The sequence below is a fragment of the Lagopus muta genome, chromosome 4 (genome assembly GCF_023343835.1).
Source record: "Lagopus muta isolate bLagMut1 chromosome 4, bLagMut1 primary, whole genome shotgun sequence".
NCBI classification, from domain to species: Eukaryota; Metazoa; Chordata; class Aves; order Galliformes; family Phasianidae; genus Lagopus; species Lagopus muta.
In genome coordinates, this window is record NC_064436.1 from 68,523,253 (window position 1) to 68,546,407 (window position 23,155).

General features: G+C 48.2%; 1 protein-coding gene across 2 annotated transcripts in view; it reads left to right on the forward strand.

Annotated features, from left to right (window-relative positions):
- The window catches only part of PTPRA (protein tyrosine phosphatase receptor type A), a 553,533-nt gene that overhangs the window by 34,926 nt on the left and 495,452 nt on the right, over nt 1-23,155 (forward strand). For both annotated transcript variants that reach the window (XM_048943627.1, XM_048943626.1), the window contains exon 3: nt 8,274-8,344. In XM_048943627.1, the coding sequence (XP_048799584.1) occupies nt 8,312-8,344 (33 nt within the window). In that variant the 5' untranslated portion in view covers nt 8,274-8,311. The remainder of the gene's footprint in view (nt 1-8,273; nt 8,345-23,155) is intronic.

The following is a 23,155-nucleotide window of genomic DNA, read 5'->3' on the forward strand; positions in this document are numbered from 1 at the left end:
GAATTTACTCACAAATTTTGGATAGCAAATCTAACATTGAATTGTTTGGGCAACAGATCTAAAAGTTGAATCTGATGGTCAAACCCGTAGGTGAAAATCTTCCATTAACAAACTGAGATAGAATCACAGAATCATAGAATCATAGAATCACCAAGGTTGGAAAAGACCTTCAAGATCATCCAGTCCAACCGTTCACCTATTCCCAATAGCTCCCACTAAACCATGTCCCTCAACACAACATCCAGCCTTTCCTTGAACACCCCCAGGGTCGGTGACTCCACCACCTCCCTGGGCATCCATTCCAGTGCCTGACCACCCTTTCTGAGAAGTAATACTTCCTAATGTCCAGCCTGAATCTCCCCTGCCGTAGCTTGAAGATGGTTGAGTTCAAGAGCCAGGAGTGAAAACACTTCTTCCTTTGCTGGGTTTATTTTGTTGTCTGATTTCAGCCTTCCTTTCATAGACTCATAGAATGGCCTGGGTTGAAAAGAACCACAATGATCATCTGTTTCCAATCCCCCTGCTATGTGCAAGGTCTCCAACCAGCAGACCAGGCTGCCCAGAGCCACATCCAACCTGGCCTTGAATGCCTGCAGGGATGGGGCATCCACAGCCTCCTTGTGCAACCTGTTCCAGAGCTTCCCAATGGGGAGCCCAGTTTAAGATGATGAAACATCTTGTAGCTCCGAACCCTTTGCCCATCAAAATGTGCCGGGGAACGTTTATGGAGGCCATAAAGGACTCACTGCTCTTTGAACACTGCCACAACTCTGAACTTGTGACCCGGAGGAGCAAAGCACAATATCCCATCTACAACAATGCCGTATTTATATCTGAAGCTCAGAAATCCATCTGCGCGGAGGAATGAAGAACATCCTATTGCTGTCTGAAGCTATAACCATTTTTAGAAATCTGGCTGGGGTTTGTTTCTTGCCGCAGCTTCCTGGAGGGCTGCTCCGTGTCCCAGCCCCGGGTTCGTATGCGAGAGGCTGCAGGAAATCGCCGCTGGAAGAGCTGCATCACATGGGTCTGCCTATAAAACACAGCTTGGTGCAGCTCGAGGGGCTGGAATGGAGGGATAAGAGGCACAGATATCAGCACCGTTTGCTCCAAAACCTGGTTGGTATCAAAGTCAAGAGCTGTGCCACCATCACCGTTGCAGTCCGTGTCCTCATTGTGCTGATGTCACCCCGAGCTGCTCCCAGTCAACCTGGAGCGTGGGTCTGTAGGGAGGATGACTGAGTCATGTGTTGTTTTTTCTTTTTTTTCCTTCGTAAGTATTTATATTCATTAAGGAAGTCTAAAGAGGAAGAGGAATTAAAAGGTTGCAAATGTTTTCCTGGGCTGGACATGGGACCTTAGCTACTGCACTGCACATAACCCCTTGCACGACGCGTTCATCAGCTCTCACACCCATAGCACAGAGCTCGGGGGTAATGTGCCATCCCCAAATGCATTCAGGTAGGGTCACAATTCCTGTACATCCCTACTGACAGCCAAATGTCACCCAGAGTGATCTGTGTGCCCATCGGGAGACGTGAGCAGCCTGCTGCAGTGTTGGCAGCCCTGCCCACGGCAGGGGTATGGAACTACATGATCTCTGAGGTCCCTTCCAACCCAAGAGAATGCGAGGGAACGATTCCTGTGTGCACACACAGATATGGCAAGGGAAGGAAAGCAGGGATGTTTGCCAAGGGAAACGATTTGTTAGGCAGAGTGTTTTCTTTACAGCTTTCTTTCACCCCTCGTTCTGGGTACGTCAGTGAGTTTTGAAGGTTGGAACCCTTCTGTTTTATCTCTGGGTGTGTCGTTGCTGCAGACTCTTATCAGGTGCGTGGCAGTGAGCTAAGCCCTTCCAACAAAACCCTTGCACATAGGCTGGTGTGCTGCATGCTGGGTTAATGTGTTTGGTCAGGGCTCGGTGTCTGCACCATTTTATTGCAGGATGGAAGTCCCAGGGCAGCCGGGGACAGCTGAATGGAAGATAGAAATGCAAGCAAGGATGTATGGGAGCGCCGGCACCAAAGCAAAGTGTTAGCTGCCTTGCTTAGGAGCGTGGTAAAGATTTACCTTCTGCGAGCTGCCAGCTTGTTCAGTTGTCAGGGAGGCAGCCAGATGCTTGCTTTCCTCTTGCCTGCTTGTTTAGCTTTGACATGCTTTTTGCTCAGATGAAAGGAGAAACATCAACAGGCGAAGCTGCAAGGATCGCTGGTGCTTGCTGCTGTCATGCCTGCGTGGGGGTACTTCCAGTGCAGTGAATGTGCAGGTAGAGTAAACATACCTTTTTTTTGTTGTTGTTTTAACAAGGAAGAAGATAATAATTGGATGCTGTCCCATTTCAGAGCAGCAATTGTTTGCCAGGCTTGAATTACAGGAATTGCTGCAGTGAGTCGGAGCAGCGGCTCGTGCCATTAACTGGCTCCAAGTTGGGCTCCATTTGAAGCAACTGCAGAAACTGTTTATGGAACTCTTTAGCAAGATCTATTGTGATAGGAGAAGGGGAAATGGTTTCAGGCTAGAGGAGGGGAGATTTAGATGGGATAAAAGGAGAAGGTTATTTACAATAAGGGTAGTAAAGCACTGGCACAGGTTGCCCAGAGATGTGGATGCTCCATCCCTGAAGGCACCCAAGGTCAGGCTGGACGGGGCTCTGAGCACTGATGGAGCTGTGGGTGTCCCTGTTCATTGCAGTGGAATCCCATATAGGAGTGGAATCAGATTACCTTTAAGGGTCCCTTCCAACTCCCACCATTCAGTGTTTCTATGATCCTTCATAGGGAGGCAGAGATGGGTTTGCAGCAACTCATTTCTATTCACGCTTCTGGGATTTCTGTTTAAGAATGGGGAAAAGCAAAACCACAACTCAGCAAATTGTACTCAGTGGGCGTGGAGGGGATGGACTGATGACTGGACTTCATCTCAGTGGTCTTTTCCAACCTTAATGCCTCTATGATTCTATGCATGGAGTGCCCCCAATTTTGACACGCCGACCCCCCATCCTTTGAGTATTTCCAACCTTCGAGGCAGCCCTTGATTCCACTTCCCTGCGCTGCCTCATTTCTATTCCTACTCCTTTTGCCTTGGGTTGCTTTTGGTTTGCCGTGTCTGACTGCGCACAGCAGCAATGGTAGCTTTGATCATCAATCCTCCAGGTGCCTCCACAGGATTTTGTGCTGTTTGCAGCCCGCGGGGTCCTGGGGGTCTGCCCTGCCTCCCTGCCGCAGACGTGCAGCTTCTGGGTGCTCCGGAGAACCATCTTTTGATATTTATAATATCAAAGGGCCAAAGAAATGCAAGAGTGCAACAGCACCGAGGCTGAGGGCGTTGAGCAACCTTTCACCTGGGCTGTGTTGGTTTTTAAGCATTGCTGTTCTCTGAAAATCCATCATTTTGGTTTGGTTTTTTTTTTACTTTGTGCTCTAAAGAGCGCATTGTATTTGCTCTCACCTGCGGCGTGATAAGTGTTACCATATGCTTTGTCCAAACTTGATTATGTTTAGGGTTCTTTTTTTTTAAGCACTTCTAGTGGTAGCTTAGTGCTCAGTGCTCTTCTGCAGTGTGTTTTTGAGCCAGGCAGAGTGCCAGCGCGTCTGTCGGAGGAAATACTCCTGGCTGGATCCTGGAGAATAGGAGCTCGAATTCCCTCTGAAGTGTGAGAGCTCGATTCCCACAGGTAGGATTTTTCATCGTAATGATCCCATTTGGCAGCTAAATTAGTAACTGGTTTAGGTATGAAAATTGAAAGGCTTCAGGAGCTCCCCTGGTACCAGCAGGGAGGAGCAGAACCCACAGCCCTGCAGAGGATCGTATCCTGCTGAGGATGGCTTGGATCTGTATGGCAGGTTTGATAAAACAGAGAAGATTTGAGTCTCCTACCCTTTATTTTTCTTGCATTCACATCAGCATTGTTTGCACCCCGGTGGTTTATTATTCTGGCAGCTTCTCCCTGCCTCCATCCATAGATCACTGCTTCATGCATCACAAGGGGGACAGGGTGCAATCTTTAGGAAGGAGAGTTTCAGACAGAGGAAATGCAGAGTGGCAGCAATCCCCACAGCTCTTCTCACCCTTTCTCCTCACCATTTGGGTTAGCTTTGGGAAGATGCCCCTGGTGGACTTGCAGGATGCCATCCTCTTCCTCCAGCTCACTCATGGCTCCCTCCCAGAGGATCATTGGCAGACTGCAAACACAATCCTAAAGTCTAAATCAGCATCATGACGCTGCCTGATTTATGCTCAAATTGTCCCAATTTATGTGTGTTGATACATATGATTACACCAAGCACAGGGGAGAAGTGTGTCCTGTTTCAACACGGGCGTAAAGCTGCCTGCACCACAGATCCAACATCAGTCTTTTGTGTCCCATTGCCCCCAAAGCTCCAGCAGCACAGAGGGGAGTGCAGCAGGAGTAACCCGCAGCAGGAGGCAGGAGAAGAAAAGATTCCTGTGCTGAGATTTGTATGGATTAAAGGCAGCTTTAATTTCCCTTGGAACACTTGGCTTTCAGGTGGATTACGCGGGCGGTGGGATTTGGGCTGTCTAGCCAGCTAATGCCTGGCTTACTGCTACTTTAATTATTTTAATAAGAGACAGAGCAGCTCGATAACTGTAGGCCACTTTTGTCAACCCCATACGAGTGGGGAGCAAATCTTAAGCATTTCAGCATGCAGCGTTATTTAGCATTAATGTGCTTGAATAACAAAGCTGCTGGTGTCGTCTGAAGTTTGGATATTAGGAGACATTTCTTCTCTGAAAGCAGTCAGGCATTGGCACAGCTGCCCAGGCAGTGGTGAAATCACCATCCCTGGAGGTGGTGCAGAACCATGGAGATGTGGCACTGAGGGGATGTGGTTATGGGCATGGTGGGATGGGTTAGGTTTGGATTTGAGGATCAACCTTCGTGATTCCGTGGTTCTGAGTCTCAAAGCACTTTCTAACTGGGCTTCTTCCTGAGTTTCTATTCCTCTTTTCATAAAACAAATGACATTGGACAGTAAAATCATTCCATAATGATGTGGATAGTCCAGCTCAGAAATGGCCAGCTTGAGTGAAGCTCTACTTTTGGATCCCTGTTTGCAGGTGTTAGTTCCCATAGCTTCCTTCCAACCACAGTATTCAGTGATCCAGGATTCTATAAGCATGGCTGAACTCTCCTGGCACACCAGGCATTATCAGTCATTGGATCTTCTGTTGGACCATCCCCTCTCCAGGGTTTGGAGCCTGCAGGTGAGCTGGAAAGCACGCAGCTCTTCATCTTCCACTTAGCTGTTTAAGAAAGCATGCAACCCATTCGCCTGCTTCTTAGCAGTAAAACTCATTTTTCATTGAATCTGAACAGAATACAAGAGTATGAGAATCACACTGCACATCTACCAGCCCAGGCTGCCCAGGGCTGCACCCATGGCCCTGAGCACCTCCAGGGATGAGGCACCCACAGCTCTCTGGGCAGCAGTGCCAGGGCCTCAACACCTTCAAAGTAAAACATTTCCTCCTAACATCCAACCTAAATCTCTGCTCTTTTAGGTTAAAACCATTCCTTCTTGTCCTATATCCACCCCTTCATAACTGAAGCTCTTTCTCCACCACCTTTGGGTTACTGCATGGCTTGGGTCGGTGTTGGGTTTCCCCATGCTTTGGGTCTTGGAAAACTGAACTTTGGTTACAGAAAATGGAATCTCTTTCCTAAAGGTGACATATCTTCCTTTCTATTGATGTGCCGCGAGAATGAATAGATATTTACCCAGCTGAATTGTCTGCAACCAAACATGGCAGCCAGGTACAACCCTGGGTGCAGGCAGGGCTGGGGAAGCATGGGGCAGTCCTCTCTTCTCAGTTCTGTTGTACATTTGCTGTTTGAAAATGAGGTTTCCTCTGCGATGGCTGTGTGACTGTTGTCTACAATGTGGCTGCAAGATATTCTTGTATTTGTAACACGAGATGCTCCTACTGTGATGTACGTGACAGTGCATGTCTGCGCTGTGCTCCTTACCTGTCAGAAGGAGAGGGTGCGTGAGTCACAGCCTTCTGAACACACAGCCTGCTCTAAAACCCACTCAGATGTGTTGCACTGACTTTGATAAGCATTTGGAGGCCCCCCATGCAACATCTTCAGGCTTCTCGTGCCCTCCTCAGTAATGTGCGAAGCTGTATTTACATCATAGAATCATTTGAGTTGGAGGGGATCTTTAGAGGTCATCTGGCCCAACTTCCCTGCAGTGAACAGGGACATGTGCACCTCTCCTATGAGGAAAGGTTGAGGGAACTGGGCTTGTTTAGCTTGCAGAAGGGAAGGCTCTGGGGAGACCTCATTGTGGCCTTCCAGTACTTGAAGGGAATAAACAGGAGGGGAAACAGCTGTTCATGAGGGTGGATAGTGAAAGGACAAAGGGGTATGGTTTTAAACTGAGACAGGAGAGTTTTATGTTAGGAAGAAGTGTTTCACTCAGAGGGTGATAAAGCACTGGAACAGGTTACCCAAGGAGGTTGTAGCATTCAGGGCCAGGCTGGATGTGGCTCTGGGCAGCCTGGTTGCTGGTTGGTGACCCTGCACATAGCAGGGGGGTTGAAACCAGATGATCATTGTGGTCCTTTTCAACCCAGGCCATTCTGTGATTCTATGTGCAGTGCAATCTGAGTTCTCAGAGCATGGCATCTTTGAAAGATGGGTATGTTGTGTATACAAATATCGATAGCAGCATTGCACACTGAGGGCTTTAACAAGAGCAAGCGTAGAGTCTTGCATCCAAGGAAGAATAACTGCATCCATAAGTATGGGCTGGGGGATGACCTGCTAGAAAGGAGCTCTGCAGAGAGGGACCTGGGAGTCCTGGTGAGCAACAGGTTGGCCATAAGCCAGCAGTGTGCCCTGGTGGCCAAGAAGGCCAATGGCATCGTGGGGTGCATTACAAAGAGCGCGGGCAGCAGGGTGAAGGAGGTGATCCTCCCCCTCTGCTCTGTCCTGGTGAGGCCACATTTAGATCCTGTGCCCAGTTCTGGGCTCCTCAGTTCCAAAAAGACAGGGATCTCCTTGAAGGAGTCCAGAGCAGAGCCACCGAGATGATGAGAGACCTGGAGCATCTCCCACATGAGTAAAGGTTGAGTGGCCTGGGTCTGTTCAGCATGAGGAAAAGACTGAGAGGAGATCTGATAAATGTTTATAAAGATGTAAAGGGAAGTGGGAAGCAAATGGATGAGGCCAGGCTCTTCTTGGTGCTGTGCAGCGATAGGACAAGGAGCAATGGCCTAAAACTTGAACACAGGAAGTTCTGTACTGACGTGTGGAAGAACTTCTTTATGGTCAGGGTGACGGAGCACTGGAACAGGCTGCCCAGAGAGGATGGGGAGTCTCCTTCTGTGGAGATACTCAAGACCTGGCTGGATGCTGACCTGTGCAACCCATTGTAGGGAACTGCTTTAGCAGTGATTGGGACTCAGTGATCTCTTGAAGTCCCTTCCAACCCCAGTGATTCTGTGATTCTCTAATCAGAGTCAGCACGATCACCTGCTTTCACTTCTTTGAAAGTCCTGATTGTATTACACTCAAAAAACAAAACCAAACAAAAAACAGATTTTTTTTCTTCTGTAGAGTTAAAAAGCATTCTGTGTGTCCATCAGATTGAAGTCTGATGGAGCCAACCCTTGAGGCAGGTGAGGAGCAGCAAAGTGATCACCCAGGGCTTGTGCTGAGCTCCACGGCTCCTTGGCATCAGATGGCCTCAGAGGCTGAGAGATGTCATTAGGTGGAGAAAAAATAGCTTTCATTTAGTTAAATATATTCAACTCCAATTTTAGAATTGCTTCGGGTCTCTAATTTTGTACTTTGTAGCATCAGCTCACAGAATGGGATTGGGGAAAGGAGGGCTTGGCCATGCAAGGAGTCTGCTGCTGCGTCAGAGCTGATGTAGGGCAGCAAAGAGATGCAGAGAGCCTTTGGGCTGCACTGACCCTATAATCTGTGTCTGGGGACGCTTGGATTTGGGGAAACCCATGGGTGCATGGCCGCCAGAAGTCATGGTGATGGATGTGCCTCTTTCCTTGGGGTGGGAAAAGATGAACTCTGAATATGATGAACTCTGAACCTCTGCATGCTCAAGGTTCCTTCCTTCTGTCCCCAGATGCTCTAGCTCGGCCAGTAATGAAAAATGTTGCTCTGCATATAGATAAAACAAAGTGAAACTGCCTTGCTGGCAGCAGTAGTAATTCTGTTGTGCAAAGATCTTGCTGAATTGTAACTGTTTGGTATTAAAAGCTTGGCGTTTCTGGCTTGTTTGCAGGGGCACCGCTGGAAGAACCTTTATGGGCTCCTAATGACATGCAGGTGGACGATTTGCTTACGATAATTAAGGTAAGAAGGAGTGTTATTAATTTTGGCATCGTGGAATGCGTTGTCTCCCTGAAATAAAATGGAGCTCACTGGTGGCAGACCAGTCATCGTTCTATTTTAGGGCTAAGCACACAACGACAGCAGTTTGGAGTGGCACTAAGGCAGTAGTTTGTTGTTTTAGAGCAAAGCGTCCCTTTAAACACAGGGGGAAGGGAAATCTTATTTAAGAATTACCTGGGAACACAGCTAAGTGGAAAAAATCCGACTTCCTCCCCCAAAGGATAATAAGGTCTCTGTTGGCGTAGCGTTGGAAGGGGCATGACTCCTGTTTGGGAGCACTCAGCACAGGCATTTTTTTGTTCTGCTAAAGCCCAGTGGTTGGGTTGGAATTCAGGTTCTAACTTCCCATTTTGAAAAAAAAACAACAAACCACCAAACAACCGAACACAGAAACCCTAAAAATACGTTTTATGAGTTTTTATTTTCACCATCTTGAGCTTCTGCGGAAAGCTGGTCAGCCTCCAGATGCGGTGAGGGAGCACTCTGTTCTTGATGAATGAAATAGAGGAAAATCCCTGATCTTAAATGTGATGAACTATTGGGCAAAAGTGGAAAGCACTGTAGATACACTCCAGGACCATCTACACACTCCTGAGCTCTTAAAACATTTCAATTTACGAGCTTGAAAAGCTTCCAGGCTCCAAGTTCCCACCAGCATGGCCAACCCCTGCCATGTGCCCATACCCAACGTGTAGCCAGGTTGGGAGAGAGCCTTGATGAGTGCAACGTCATGGGTTGGATGATGTGTTTATGAGGGCTGTAAATGTTTTAAGAAAGTGTTTGGGGTGAATATGGAGCGTGTTACATCTGTAGTCCTTTCACAGCAGTGTTACCTTATATCATAATTGGGGCTTAAGCTTCTTTTTAGTGCTGTGGAATTGGTGGTTTGCTTGTTTGGTGTTGCTGGGTAGTTTACTGGCAGAGGAGTCGGAGGCAGAGGGGGAAATTCAAGCTGTAACAAGAACAAATTCTTTTAATACAGGTTTATGGATCTCAGATGTATCTGTACTTTTTGTTTGGCTTGTGATAAGATGCACTCCTGTGGAATTTGCTTGGAGCAGGGATTTGCATGAATTATTATTTCTTACAAAAAGAACATCTGTGCAAAGCATTCTCCTTGTGTTCTGCGGTACCGGAGCGCCGTGAGAGGGGTTTGGTGCCTGGATGCAATGGTCAGCAAAAGCCAAGTGCTTGGGGGAAAGCAAGATGTGATGGTTGAAACAAAGCTGCTGAAATCAAGGGGAAAACTGCTTCCATACTGGGCGGACTGGGCTGTGTGACAGCATCCTGATGTGTGTGTTTATTTTATGCTCTGACCTCTTTCCTTCTCATCCCAGCATGATTTTTAGAAAGCCACATCCCCCAGTTAGGGGGAACCCGGGACAATTATGTTTGACCTCTCGTGGAGTTCAGCTCCATCGCTGGAAGGAACAACTCCATCAATGGCAGGAACTGCTGATTGAAACAGTATGGCCCAAAACACATAGAAGATGGGAGTAAACAGTCATTATGGATGGGCTCTTGATTTGGCACTCAGAGCATTTCATCTGAAGGGTTTTTGGTTCTCTTGGAGAGATCTTTCTATATATTCCTAATTAAGCATATTAGGTATAGTGTCAGCAGTCTGTCTTCCAAAAGCAAAAAGCTGACTTTTGGAAGAAACCTTCGAGCTGCAGGCTCAAATTATCCAATATTTAAAATTGCAGTGTCTCAGAGGAATAGGAAGAGCTATGAAAGAATCACTTGAAGCTGGAGTGACTTAAAACCAGGTTTTCAGAGGTTGACTTATTTTACTCAGAATTCTGGAAACAGGAGGGGAGTCAGCTCTGTGAAAGGGTTGATAACAGCAGGACGAGGGGAAATGGCTTTAAGTTGAAGGAGGGAGGATTGAGGTTGGATGTGAGGGGGAAGTTCTTTACTATGAGAGTGGTGAGGTGCTGGAACAGCTGCCCAGAGAGGCTGTGGATGCCCCGTCCATCCCTGGAGGTGTTCAAGGCCAGGTTGTTTGGGGCCCTGGGCAGCCTGGGCTGGTATGAAATGGGGAGATTTATACTATGGTAAGATTGCTGTTGATAGGGGAAAGTGATGAAGAGAATTTCTTTCTCTACTGAAGAGCTGAAGCTCATGGTGTGTGGCTGAGAGCTGAACCTGGTGGGTGGTGCCTCAGTGCTCCCATCACTCACTTTGAGAAGAGCACAGATGCATGTAGAAGGCAACACATGTGGAACTGGGGATGTGGTTTAGGGTCGCACTCAGTGTGCCAGGTTGATGGTTGTGCTTGGTGACCTTTGAAGCTCTTTTCCAATCGACACCATTCTGTGACTGATGATAGTGCAAGTGGTGTGCTTGTCTTGGCATGAGCTTTTCAACTCATTAGAAGCTATGGGTGAGCAGTGTGCTGCTCCAGAGTCCCAACATAAGCTGCTCACCACCTTCAAGCCATCCATGCCCTTCCCTGCGCCTCTCCCAGCCGTGTCTGCCAGCATCTTTTGGGAGGTGGGAGCCGAGACGCCATGCCCTGTGGATTTGCACAATAGCTTTAATGCGTGTGGTTTTCTTCTCGCCGTCACCAGCAGCGCTGATCGCTGAGCTGATGTTTCCTGCGTTACCCACAATAACTGAAAGATCTTTCCTGAGAGATAATAGTCAGTAATTGTGGTTGGCTCGCCCCTCTGGTATGCGTTCCCTTATTAACTTGAAATTTAATTTGTTGTCAGAGCGCGAGCAGGGGAGGCTGTGAAGAGGCACCGTTTGCTGCAGCCGTTGGTGGGGAGCGAGGAGATTTCCAGGAGCTAAGGGAAGTTTGGGGGCGTCTGCACAGCCCTCCTTTGTGTGCTGTGTGGCAGTTTGATGGCCTTATGCTGTGTGCCAAATCTGGTGCGGGAGGTGAGGTCCCAGCAGCACAGAGCAGAGCAGGACTCACCCTTCCCTCGCCTGGTGGCAGTGCTGGGCCTGGAACACCCCAGGGTACGGTTGGCTCCTTTGGCTCCGGGGCACAGTGCTGACTCAGATTCAACTTGCCTCAACCAGAACCCCCAAATCCATTTCCTCACTCCTCAGGAAGGAGCACCGTGCCATTGTTTTCATTACCTGGCAGCTGCGAGCAAACTGCAAGAGAAGCAAAGGGGAGGTGGCAGGTCAGGATCCAACCTCGTCCTTCACCATGTGTCACGTAGCCAGGAGGACCTTCCTTTGCTTTCAAAGCTCTTCACCCTGGTGGCATTTGCAGTGGATGGTGACCAAGCTGAGAAGAACAGAAATCACAGAGCACCAGTGCTTGTGCTCTTCAGTCCAAAGTAGCTGTGCTCTTTCGCCCAAACAAGCTGGAGGTGCCCCATCCCTGGAGGTGCTCAAGGCCAGGATGGATGGAGCCCTGGGCAGCCTGATCTGCTGGGGGCACCCAGCCCATGGCAGGGGTTGGGGCAGGGTGGGCTTCTAGATCTCTCCCACCCCAACCATTCTATGATTTTAAGTCAAGCAGGCTTCCCCACGACCCTTCAGACTTCCACGCTGAATTTGACATTGCTGATGCATGCTTTGTGGCCTGTTACAAACCAAGAGCACCCAACCATCAGCAGTGAACACACGCTGCCAGCATTGGGCTGCGGACTTGAATGAGACAGCTGTTTACAGAAGCTGTGCTGGGCTGCATGCTGGGACCTGCTGGCCATACCTGGAGCTGCTGCCTATAAACAAACGTCTCTCCTCCCTCTCTCGTTGCTGTCAGCAACCTCCCTGAATAGCAGTTCTTTTCTCCTGGTGGTTTGTTCTGCAAACAGGTTTCCTCCTGCAGGTGTTTAAGAAGACCCAATCTCAGGGCTGCCTGCACTCTGGTTGTTAATTTCACGCAACGATCGGTGCACAGAATGCAACAGCTCTTGTGTAATTTTGAGAACGGGTGACTTTTTTATTATTTTCTTTTTGCAATATGATCTTGAAAGCATGTCAGCTGCGTGGGACGGGAAGCAGCACCGGGTCGGTGGTTGCTCGCCCTTTTGCAGCAGCCACAGCCCAAACTTTCGGGAGGGTTGCAGCTGCCATCTGCATCCTGTATTCAGCTTCTCAGTGGTGTTTCTTGCTGAGTTTTGAGGGTTTCCTCAACATTATGTCTGCACTGAGGTCAAGCAACAGTAATTACAGTCAAACATGGTTGCAATTGAATCTGGAATATTCTTTTTCGCGTCAATGGCTTCAGACACATTTCCATTTTGATTGCATTGGTTGCATGAAAGGAGTGAGTTGATCTGTGTCTCCTTGAAAAGAATATCTCCTTCACATCAAGCAAAGAACGCACTGAGTGATTTAAGTGATCTTTTTCTGAGCAGGTAATGCTGATTTAGCATCAGCAAATCAGTCTGCGCTCCTCCAGTTGCGTGATATTGTGTAACAGAGGTGAGCATGAGCACACATTCCTTGCCACCAGAGCTTATCTAATCATGGTAAAAACAATGAGAGGAGGTGACAAGTTGAGGAAGTGAGAACACAGAAGGGAAGGCATTCAGTCTCCTTAGTCATTGCTGGAAGCTGGACGTGCCTCCGAAGGTTGGAGCCGTGCAGTGCTTCCTTTCTTTTAAATCACCCATTCCTGCTCGTTCAGGGCGTCCTCAGTGCAGATGTTGGCTTTCCATCCCCCATTTTCACCATTCAGCAGAGAATGTCCCTGCTGTCAGATGACAGAAAGCAAACAAAGCATCAGAGCAGATGAAAGGTCTTCAGCAGGAAACCCCAAGTGGCAATGGCTGACCTGTGGCAAAGGTTTCCATCAGTGCCTTCACAGAGCTTTTTGGGTGAACAGGGTGGCAGAAGTTCCTGCTACGTAATGCAAGGAAAGGAAATGTCATCAGCCTTGCTTTGGGGTTTTGGTAAAGAGTGCAGTTATTTCATAGACTGTTTGGGGCAATTTTTTCTGACCAGTTTTATCACAGTACCAATAGGGAGGATGCTGAAGGTAGAGGGAATAGCTGTGAACATCTCATAGAATCATAGAATGGCCAGGGTTGGAAGGGACCTCAAGGATCAGGAATCTCCAGCCCCCTGCCATGTGCAGGGCCAGCGACCTCCACATTTCATAGCAGACCAGGCTGCCCAGGGCCCCATCCAACCTGGCCTTGAACACCTCCAGGGATGGACGGGGCATCCACAGCCTCTCTGGGCAGCTGTTCCAGCACCTCACCACTCTCATAGTAAAGAACTTCCCCCTGACATCCAACCTCAATCTTCCCTCCTTCAACTTCAAACCATTTCCCCTCGTCCTGCTGTTATCAACCCTTTCACAGAGTTGAAGTCCCATCTTACACAAACCAAAGACCAAGAAATCACAGAGTTGCACCCTACAGCAGAACCTCATATGCTGCAGGAAGGTGTTGAGCACCACGGGGCCTTCTTGCATCTCCAGTCCATGGTTAGGCAGATTTGTCATGCTGCACATGCATGCATGATCTCCTTGCGGTGAGGAAGCACTGCTTGGTTGGGGACCTGCTCCCTTTACACACCCAGTCATTTTGAAGGCAAATAAATAAACATGTATGTATTATGTGGATGTGCACTGGAGGATAAGGCAGGCTGGAATAGTTACTCTCTGGAATAGCAGTGTGTTTGCAAGCTGCCATGTTCCACCCGTGGTGATGTACAGTAGATGTGGTTTATGGGAAGCAATATCTGCTAGCAGGTAAGCTGCAGCAGCTGGGGAGAGGCAGAGAAGCTTTTGATGCGTAAATCCTCCGGTTCTGAGACAAAAAGCTTCATCACTCTTACCCAGAGAGCCAACTGCTCTGAGCTTGATCTGAACGTGAGAACCCTTAGACCAAGAGAGAAGCCAGCTGCTACCTGCGGAGGCGCAGGGAGAGGTAAATTATTCCTGGTGCAAGAAGGAAGGATAATGTGGGGGAGGAAAGTGATAAAGGGAAGCTTGGTCTTGCTTGACTGCTGCTTGTTGACAGTGAATTTAATTCCCAGGCTTGCATTTTGAGTGCACTGCGTAGATACCTGTCAAGCTCGATGTATTTGCAAGGCGTACGCCCTGTCTCTGTTATTTATCCAGGTGCTTCTGTGCAGGCTCTGGTTTCATGAGGGCAGCGGTGTGCATGCTACACCTGGGGAAATTAATATGGCAATCTGTGGGGTTTTGCTGCTGCAGAGAGCGTTCGTGGCAGCATTCTGAATGTCTGCAAACCTCACAGCTTGGAAGTGAGGCGCTGCCATTTGATGAGCAAACCAGCAAGGTCAAGGAGCTCTTTGAAGAGCTGGAGAGAGGGAAAAAGCTCTGGAAAGTGAAATGAGTGATGATGGATGGAATTTATACTATAAAGCTGTGTTTAGGAAGCAAGGAATATCCAAATGCGTTTGGAAATGCGCTTTGTGTTTGGGATGGCAGCTGAATTTCCATCTGGGCTTCTGAAATGTAGGTGGGAGTGAGCAGGAAGGTCTCTGCAGCTACAGACCATTCCTACTTGGCTGCTATTTGGAAAGGGAGATGAGATGAGATAGCAGGAAGGATGGTTTGAGAAGCTGAAGCTGAGGAATACGGCTGGGGCAGTGGGGAGAGGTGCTTAGGACCTCTGTATGGTGGAGCCTTACATTTGCTGGACAAGAGGAAATGGTTTGAAGTTGAAGGAGGGAAGATTGAGGTTGGATGTCAGGGGGAAGTTCTTTACTGTGAGAATGGTGAGGTGCTGGAACAGCTGCCCAGAGAGGTTGTGGATGCCCCGTCCATCCCTGGAGGTGTTCACGGCCGGGTTGGATGGGGCCCTGGGCAGCCTGGGCTGGTATGAAATGTGGAAGTTGTGTTGAGGGACATGGTTTAGTGGGAGCTATTGGTAATGGGTGAACGGTTGGTCTGGATGATCTTTTAGGTCTTTTCCAACCTTGGTGATTCTATGATTCCATGATTCTAAATGTGGAGGTTGGTGGCCCTCCTTTTGGTTGGGGGTGTGGAGCTTGATGATCACTGAGGTCCCTTCCAACCCAAGCCATTCGGTTATTCTGTGATTTGCAGAGGAGTTGGACTGGATGGCCATTCAAGGTCCCTTCCAACCCAAGCCATTCTGTGATTCCGTGATGCAGCCTGTGCAGGGAGGGGTGCATTGCTGAAATGCTTTCTTTCCAGTCGGCATCAAGGCAGCAATGCACAGCTGAAGCCCTCAGCGAGGACAGGGGTTGTCCTCCCTTGTCTGGACCAGGTGTCCCCTTGAAAACACAGCTGAACCGTGCCCGAAATTACAGTTGAAAAAGCATTCTGAAACTACAGTTACAACGGATCGCTGCCTTCAGCTGTGTGGGTGTTACTTCGGGCAGCTCACCGTGTGTCACAGCTTGGGAAACTGCTCATCTTGAAGGAAGGCAGCCCATGGGCTGGCAGCACCCATAAGAAGAGCTCAGCACCACCAGGATGGAGCTGTGCCTCCTGTTCGGCCGGATGAGAGCTCGTATACACGGTGTGCATTATGAAGATTTGTTTCCCCGGGTGACCCGAGCACAGGAAATTAATTTCTTGGGGGTTAGAAAAGACCTCCAAGATCTTCAAGTGCAACCCCAACCCACCCCACTGCTGCTCCCTCATCCATCACCCACCATCAGGTATGACATCGAGGCCACAGCCAAGTGTCCTCAGGCACCGAGCAAACCAAGACTCCTGGCATGCCTCTGCTTTTCAGCTGGGTGCCCATGGATGATCAGCTTTGCCTCCTCTTCTTGGTTGTTCCTTCCCCAATTACACTTTGCTTTGCTTTGGGGACGGATGCGTTCACTTTTAAAAGGCTTTCCTTTTCCTGAGCATGAGCCAGAGGCTCCATCCAAACCCATTTAATGGCTATTTCTTTACTTTTATGTGTTTTGACTACAGCCTGAAATGTATCATTTGGGAAGATGTTTTAGGGAGATGCCCACTTTCTCTTCTCCATTAACTGCTTTAAAACATCTTTTCCCTGGTTCAATTTTATTTGCCCTTTAATAAAAAAGATAATATCTGCTAGACACTACTTTGTTCATCCCTCAGGCAGGTGTTTAAGAGTTTTCATTGTTTTTAAAGTGGCTGTTGCTGTGCTTTTTGAATGGCTGTCAGCTGGCTGAAGATGATGATTAATCTTATCAAGTGCTTAATTGGAAATGCTGTTAAAGCTGTGTAGTGCAGATCATCACTGAGAAGCCCAGGCTCACCTTTGGTCCTTATTCTGTGGTTTGGGCATCACTGCTTCAGAGCATGGGGAAAGGAAGTGTGCATTGTGAGTACTAAAGGGAGGGGAAGCTCTTTGGTTCATGGTGTGCTTTACAATATCATTATTTTGTTCATGCACCTATTTTTATGAACAGACTGGGGAGGAATGCAGTTCCTCAGGTGTAGGCATTTGCTGAACTCGAAGCTCATCCCAAGTGAAAGATAGCTTCAGTGCAAGCTAAACAGAAAGCAAAAGTAAGTGTGAAGCCTTTCCATCGGACAGCAAACAGGCTGACTTGTGGAAAATGCAGCAAGGCATTGGCTTGGAGCAGGAGCAGCAGGGAGGGCTCCCTCTGGCTTTAATACATGTCTGCAGAACTGGGTATCAGACACAAATTCCCCTTTGCCACGTATTCACATTAAATCACCTGTTAATCTGGCAAGTGCTCTACCTGGGTACATGTGCATGTGTTCAGCAGTTGGACTGGGTGATGTTGGTGGTCTGTTCCAACCCTAATAATTCTATCATTCTATGTATATCCTGGGGGAGGGTGATAAAATACCCAGTATTTTTTGTTTGATGAAGAACTAAGGAGGTTGAGATGCTCTGGGGACTGACATTAGTGAGGGCAGAGCACTAAAGCTGCTGGACACGTGAGAATGCCTTACTAGAGTCAGGATGAAAGGTGATGGCCTCAAGTTGTGCTGGGGGGGTCAGGTTGGATATTAGGAGACATTTCTTCTCCAAAAGAGCAGTCGGGCACTGGCACAGCTGCCCAAGGAGTGGTGGAGTCACCATCTCTGGAGATGCCCCAGAGCCATGGAGATGTGGCACTGAGGGACGTGGTCAGTGGGCATGGTGGGATGGGTTGGGGTTGGATTTGGGGATCTTAGAGGTCTTTTTCAGCCTTAATGTGTGCCAGGATAGGACAAGCACCTGTACTGCTGCTTTTCGATCATCTCTCATCACCTGCCTTGAGTGGAACAAGATGAGTCGAGGAAGGTGGACAAAATGGGGGATGGAGACTGGCTGGGGACCCGTTCTGAAAGCCACCATCTCCAGCAGCTCATGTTGCACTGGAATGTGTTGCACACAGATGTGGTGGATGCTCCATCCCTGCAGACACCCAAAGTCGGGCTGGATGGGGCTGTGAGCACTGATGGAGCTGTGGGTGTCCCTGCTCATTGCAGGCAGTGGGACCAGATGAACTTTAAGGGTCCCTTCCAGCTCAAAGCGTTCTGTGATTCAGCGATCCTGCTGGCCCTACTCCTGTCACATCAGCACCCTGTTCTTCACTCGTATTTCCAGAGGGATTTGGCTCTGAAGTGATCTAAGTGCTCTGAAACATTTGGATATCCCAATCAGCGTTTATTTCCAATTAAAGCCTTATAAAAACATTGTGAAACCTGAACCATCACCTCCATCCTGCTTTCCTTTTTGGAGAATACCGGGCTTTGATCATCTCCTGTCCCTGTAGGTTAGAGCCATCTCCACTCTGGTGTGCACAGGTTGAAGCAGCAGCAAGGCACGTCTCAGCCCTTCCCAGGGCCAGCCCCTGCTGTGAGATGGTACCAGCTTCAGCACTTCAAAGCAAGGTGTCAGCAATGTATAAAGAGCAATTACAGATTAATCTGCTCGTGGGGGTGGGTGCCTGCCCCCCTCCTGACTGCACTGCAAATTAGTGGTTAAGTTGAGCCCCGCAGTGCAGCTATTTATATCTGCAAGGGCTGAGTTATAGCTGTGTAGATTATATCATCCGTTTGTTTAATCCCTTTTCCTTTTTCTGTCGTGCTTTTGACCTCAGTGATTTTCCAGGCAGCGAGTTGCATTCAGTGGTTTGCTTGTGATGGAACAGCCTATTGGTTTTTATCTGCAGGAAAGGGGAGGGGAATTGGACGGCTTTGTCTGTACTGTTTTATTTTCTCTATTGCTCTCCCTTATTCAGTCCCTTTTTCTGAACACCTTTGCAAGGAAGGGGTATTCCCTTAAATCCCTTCAGGTGCAGCAGGGGGTTTGAACTGGATGGTCTTTAAGGGCCACTGTCCCACCCATTCTGTGATCCTGTGACTCGCCTGCAATGCTCAAAGCCTGTTTAGGGCTTTTATTTTGCCTCCTAGGCTTTGAAACAACAGAGCTGTGGGACAGCCTCTCCCCATGCTGCTCCTGAAGGGCACCATCAGCTCCAAAAAACCTTGAGAATGGTGCTGCCCACCCGTAGGTTCATGTCTCCTCCATTCCCACCACCAAGGAGCGAGCAGTGCGAGGGAGGGTTCCGTTGCTCTTGGATTTATTGGCTGTGATTTTGCAAATAAATGCTTTATAATCACTTCCTCGCCGTGCCTTGCAGCCAAGAAAGCGAGCCGTGCAGCGAAGGAAGGGCAGGCTGCCTGGTTGTGCTCCACGTTTCCCCTCCAATTTGCATTTCCTATTTCCAAGACCGCTTTATTTCGGTCCATTAAGAAGCAGTAGAGCACTCAAAACGTGCATTTATTCTCACAGCTCTTTCTGATGCGTATTTTAAACAAAATTCCAAGCTTGGCACTTCTCCACGAGTTCCTGGCTCTTCTTTTCCTTGGGACAGTCTTGCACTTCCCAGAAGCCAGCAGCAAAATAAAGGGCACAGGAGGTGTGGACACTCTGAGGTCAGCTGAATGTTTTTCAACGTTAGACCATGCCGTGCAAGGGTGGGAAATGACTCTGCAAAACTGAGAGCCCTTCTGCAGCACGAGCTTCCCACCCATCCCTCTGCGTGGCAGCTTCCACCTGAACCCTCCCACCAAAATGCTCCCTTTGGCTTTCATAGAGTCGTGCAATCGTTTGGAGTTGGAGGGTTTGGTCCAGTCTCAACCTCCCCCATTCTGGTTTGAGAGCATTGCCCTTGTCCCATCACAGCAGACCCTGCTGAGGAGTCTGTCCTTTCTTACAGCCCTTCTTTAGACACACTTGCATGGCAAGGCATTGGCGTAGATGAGCCCAGGATGGCAATTCAACCTTCATCTTTCCCCATTGCTTCTCTTCTTGGTCCTTCACTTTCGAAGCTGCTGGCTGCCGTTTGGCCATAAGTCAGCCTTTCTCTTCCTTGATGCATAGTTGGTGTATTCACAGAATCACAGAATGGCCAGGGTTGAAAGGGACCTCAAGGATCATGAATCTCCAACCCCCCTGCCATATTTAGGTGAAGAGGCTGTTGCCTGCCAATCTAAAATGGAATTAGGGATATTCATAAGACAAGGCTTCGGAGCCTGCATTTCCATGTGCTAGACAGGTCCAAAGGGATGATCCCTCTCTCTCTCCCCTAATTCTGCTCCTTCCCCTTTTTTCTCTGCCTTCGTCCCTTCTGCCTTTAAAAGAATGGGGAAAAGGAAAGGAAAGCAAATTAACTTGTATGGATAGAGGGGAGGTGTAATTATGAGCAGTGGGACCAATTTAAGAACGGAAGATGTCAGAGAGTCTCAGACTTACTTTGACATCTTGGGCTTTTTTGTAGAGGATAAAAGGAAAACACGCTAATTTATTCCTAAATTGTAATTCCTTTTTAGTATTAATCTGTTTAATTAGTGTAGTTCATAAATGCACATACGTGGGGGGGAGGTGGGAGCTGCCAATTGAAATGAAGATATTTTCAAGAGGAAAATCTGATAGGAAAGGCCTCCTGGCAGCGAGGTGTTTCAGTCTGCAGGGAGAAATAGCATCCCAAGAGAAGAGGTGGAAACTCCATTGCTTTGGACCTCTTTGAGTGAGTCAGGATGGAGTATTTGGGGAGCTGCTGGTAGGGAACAGCCCTGTGCTGTGTGATGGGTAGGATGAGATGATCTAATCAATCCATTCCCTGTCCAGGTCATCTGGTTTTCATTTCCTTCCGCTGAGAGGTCTGGGAGGGAGGTGGGCTGTTGCTGCTGATGTTAGGGATTGGATTAAAAACTAGCACAGGTCACAGCCATTTGTCACAGAGTTAATGTGTTTCTGGGCTGTGATTCTGTTACTCCGTAGTGTTTTAAATTGGAAAAGCTTTGTTAGCCTTTGGGCTCTTCCTAGATGTAGAAGGGTGTAACCATCATAGCAACGACTGCTCTTCTGAGAGCGTAGCATCTCCCAAAAGTGGCTCGTGTCAGTAGGGTGTCAGCTCTGGAGCTTAGCAGCTGAGTGCTCTTCCACTGAGATTTGAAGAGTTTTTCCTTTGCTTTCCCCCACAAAAAAACTTTCCCCCTCTGTGCTGTGTGCTGGGGTCACAAATTTGGGCAGAGCATAGCTGGCTATCGACCTTTTATTTCCCCTTTCTTCTGGTCTTGGTCATCCATGCAGATTGGTGTCAAGAAAAGAAGCACGCTAGGATTTAGGCTGTTGGTAATGCTAAATGATGAGGTTAATAGCTCTGAATCATGGCCTGAACACCACAAGTGGTCAACCACCAGCCTTGTTATCTACAGCGCGGTTCTGCTTCTGCTAACAGGAAGGGAAATGAGCATCTCTGGCTGCATGTGAGTTTCCAAGGAGGAATGGGGAGATCTGAGGGTAATTTCTTACCTAGAAAGAGTGGCTTTGCCACAAAGCTATATACTGGATGGTAGAGCAAGAGGTTGGAGGATGTGGGAGGAGGGAAAAGATAGGAGGGCATTTAGGAAGGAGATGGATTGAAGTTTGGTTTGGTGCTTGAGGCAGGGAAGATGAGGGTTGCAGTGTTGGATAAAGCAGCATTGCAGGGAGTTGAGGTCTGTGGTGTGCTTGAGCAACAGGATGCTGTGTTTGAGCATTCGACCTAATCCCATAGGGCTCGTGTGGAGAACCTGTACAAGGAAACCTGTTATTTAACCTCAGTGGAAAAAAAAAAGAGATTATTCATTACATCTCTGAAGAGCGTCGGCAGCACTGCAGCTGCTGACTTCATGGTTATATTTGTCCTTGAAACACCAGTTTCAGCGTGCAGTGTATTACCCCACTGCCTGCAGGTCTATTTCTGAGGCTGTATGAGCTACAATATCCATCTTTAGCTGATCCTCTGCTATAGGGCTGGTATTCCCTTGTCTCAAGGGTGAGAAATCGAATCAGACAAGGCATTTCTATCTCGGATGTCCTCTCCTAACCAAGACTTCAGGGGCTTCCCTTGGGTCCACGCTTGTGAGCAGCACAGAGCACATCCATCTCCTTCCCAAATGGGTTCGTTCTTGGGAAAGGAGATGGCTTTTCAGTAGGAAAGGTCCTTCACAGCAATTTTAGCCCCCCTGACAGCTTTAATTCCTTCTGAATTCTGCCACTTGCGAGGGACGGCAGAAACTGGATGCTGCATAATCTCCAGTCCCCTGCCAGTTTCTGCGCGCCTCTTCTCAGTAACGAATCCTGAATATTGTTTTAAAAGACACTTCAATCCTCCTTGGCAACAGGAGGAGTATTTTTCTGCTACTGCTGTTGTATGAAATCATAGAGTCGTTAAGGTTGGAAAAGACCTCTGAGATCCCCGAGGCCAACTCCAACCCATCCACCGTGCCCATAACCACATCCCTCAGTGCCACATCTCCGTGATTCTGGAGCACCTCCTGGGATGGTGACTTCACCACCTTCCCTGGGCAGCCTGGTAAATATCACTCCATATTACAAATCGTATCGTTAGAAATGCTGCTGTGGTATTTTCTTCCTAAATTACCCATTCCCTTGCATTGCCAGGGGTTACAGCTTTATTGCTACGTGAAGTCCAGAACGTGAGCGTGAGTAGAGCTGAAGATCGCACTGAAATAATCTCATCCCTTTTCTCCTCCCCTGTGTTGAGAAGGCAAGGTGTGTGCGAAGGGAAAACCATTGCCAAATGCATGGGAGTTTACAACTTGGCAGAAAATAACCCAGCAATTGTGGGCTGCTCTTGCATTTATTGCTCGGGCGAGGCAGGGCGATTATGGGATGTTGCTTCAATTTAGCTAATTCTTAGCAGCACAATGGTGATTTCATGGAAGTTATTTCAGTCAGTATCAAAACTGAAACACAATACAGATAGATTTCCCGATAACAGTTTCGAGCAAGGTTTCCTTTTATCCTGCGACTCTTAAATAATTGCCCCATTTGCTCTTTGCTTTTGTTGTACTTGAGATTTTATAAACTGAGGTTGTTTATGGAAACTGCTAATTTTAGGCACATCTTGATGCTTTATTGTTCCCTTTATTGCGCTTTTTGTAATGCTGTGGCAGAACCTCGGCGGAGAAACGGAAGTCATCTGTGTCCTGGGACTTGTAAGTCTAGACTGGATGAAGGATGAGAAAACCCAGCTGGAATCATCCCCATCCTTTTGAAATCCTTTTGTTTTCCCAATCCAAAATTCGCCACTGATTGCCTTAATGCACCCCAGCGTTAATTGGACAGAAGTACACCTACGTGGAATGAGTGTGAAACTGGGAGCAGCTTTCCAAGTCAGTAGATATGTATAATAGTCAACGTGGGCATTACAGACACAATGGAGTGGCCAAGGCAGGGCTTTCCAATGCTGCCTCGCACAGCCCCGTATCGTCTAATTATTCCGCTTCAGCGTCAGCTGACAATGAAAGGAAGATAAAAGCTTGGCAACCCGTTTGCTCAGAGGGGTCAATTTATCCCAGCTCTTTGTAGGGCAGTGTCATTTTAGGCTTTTACGTGGCGG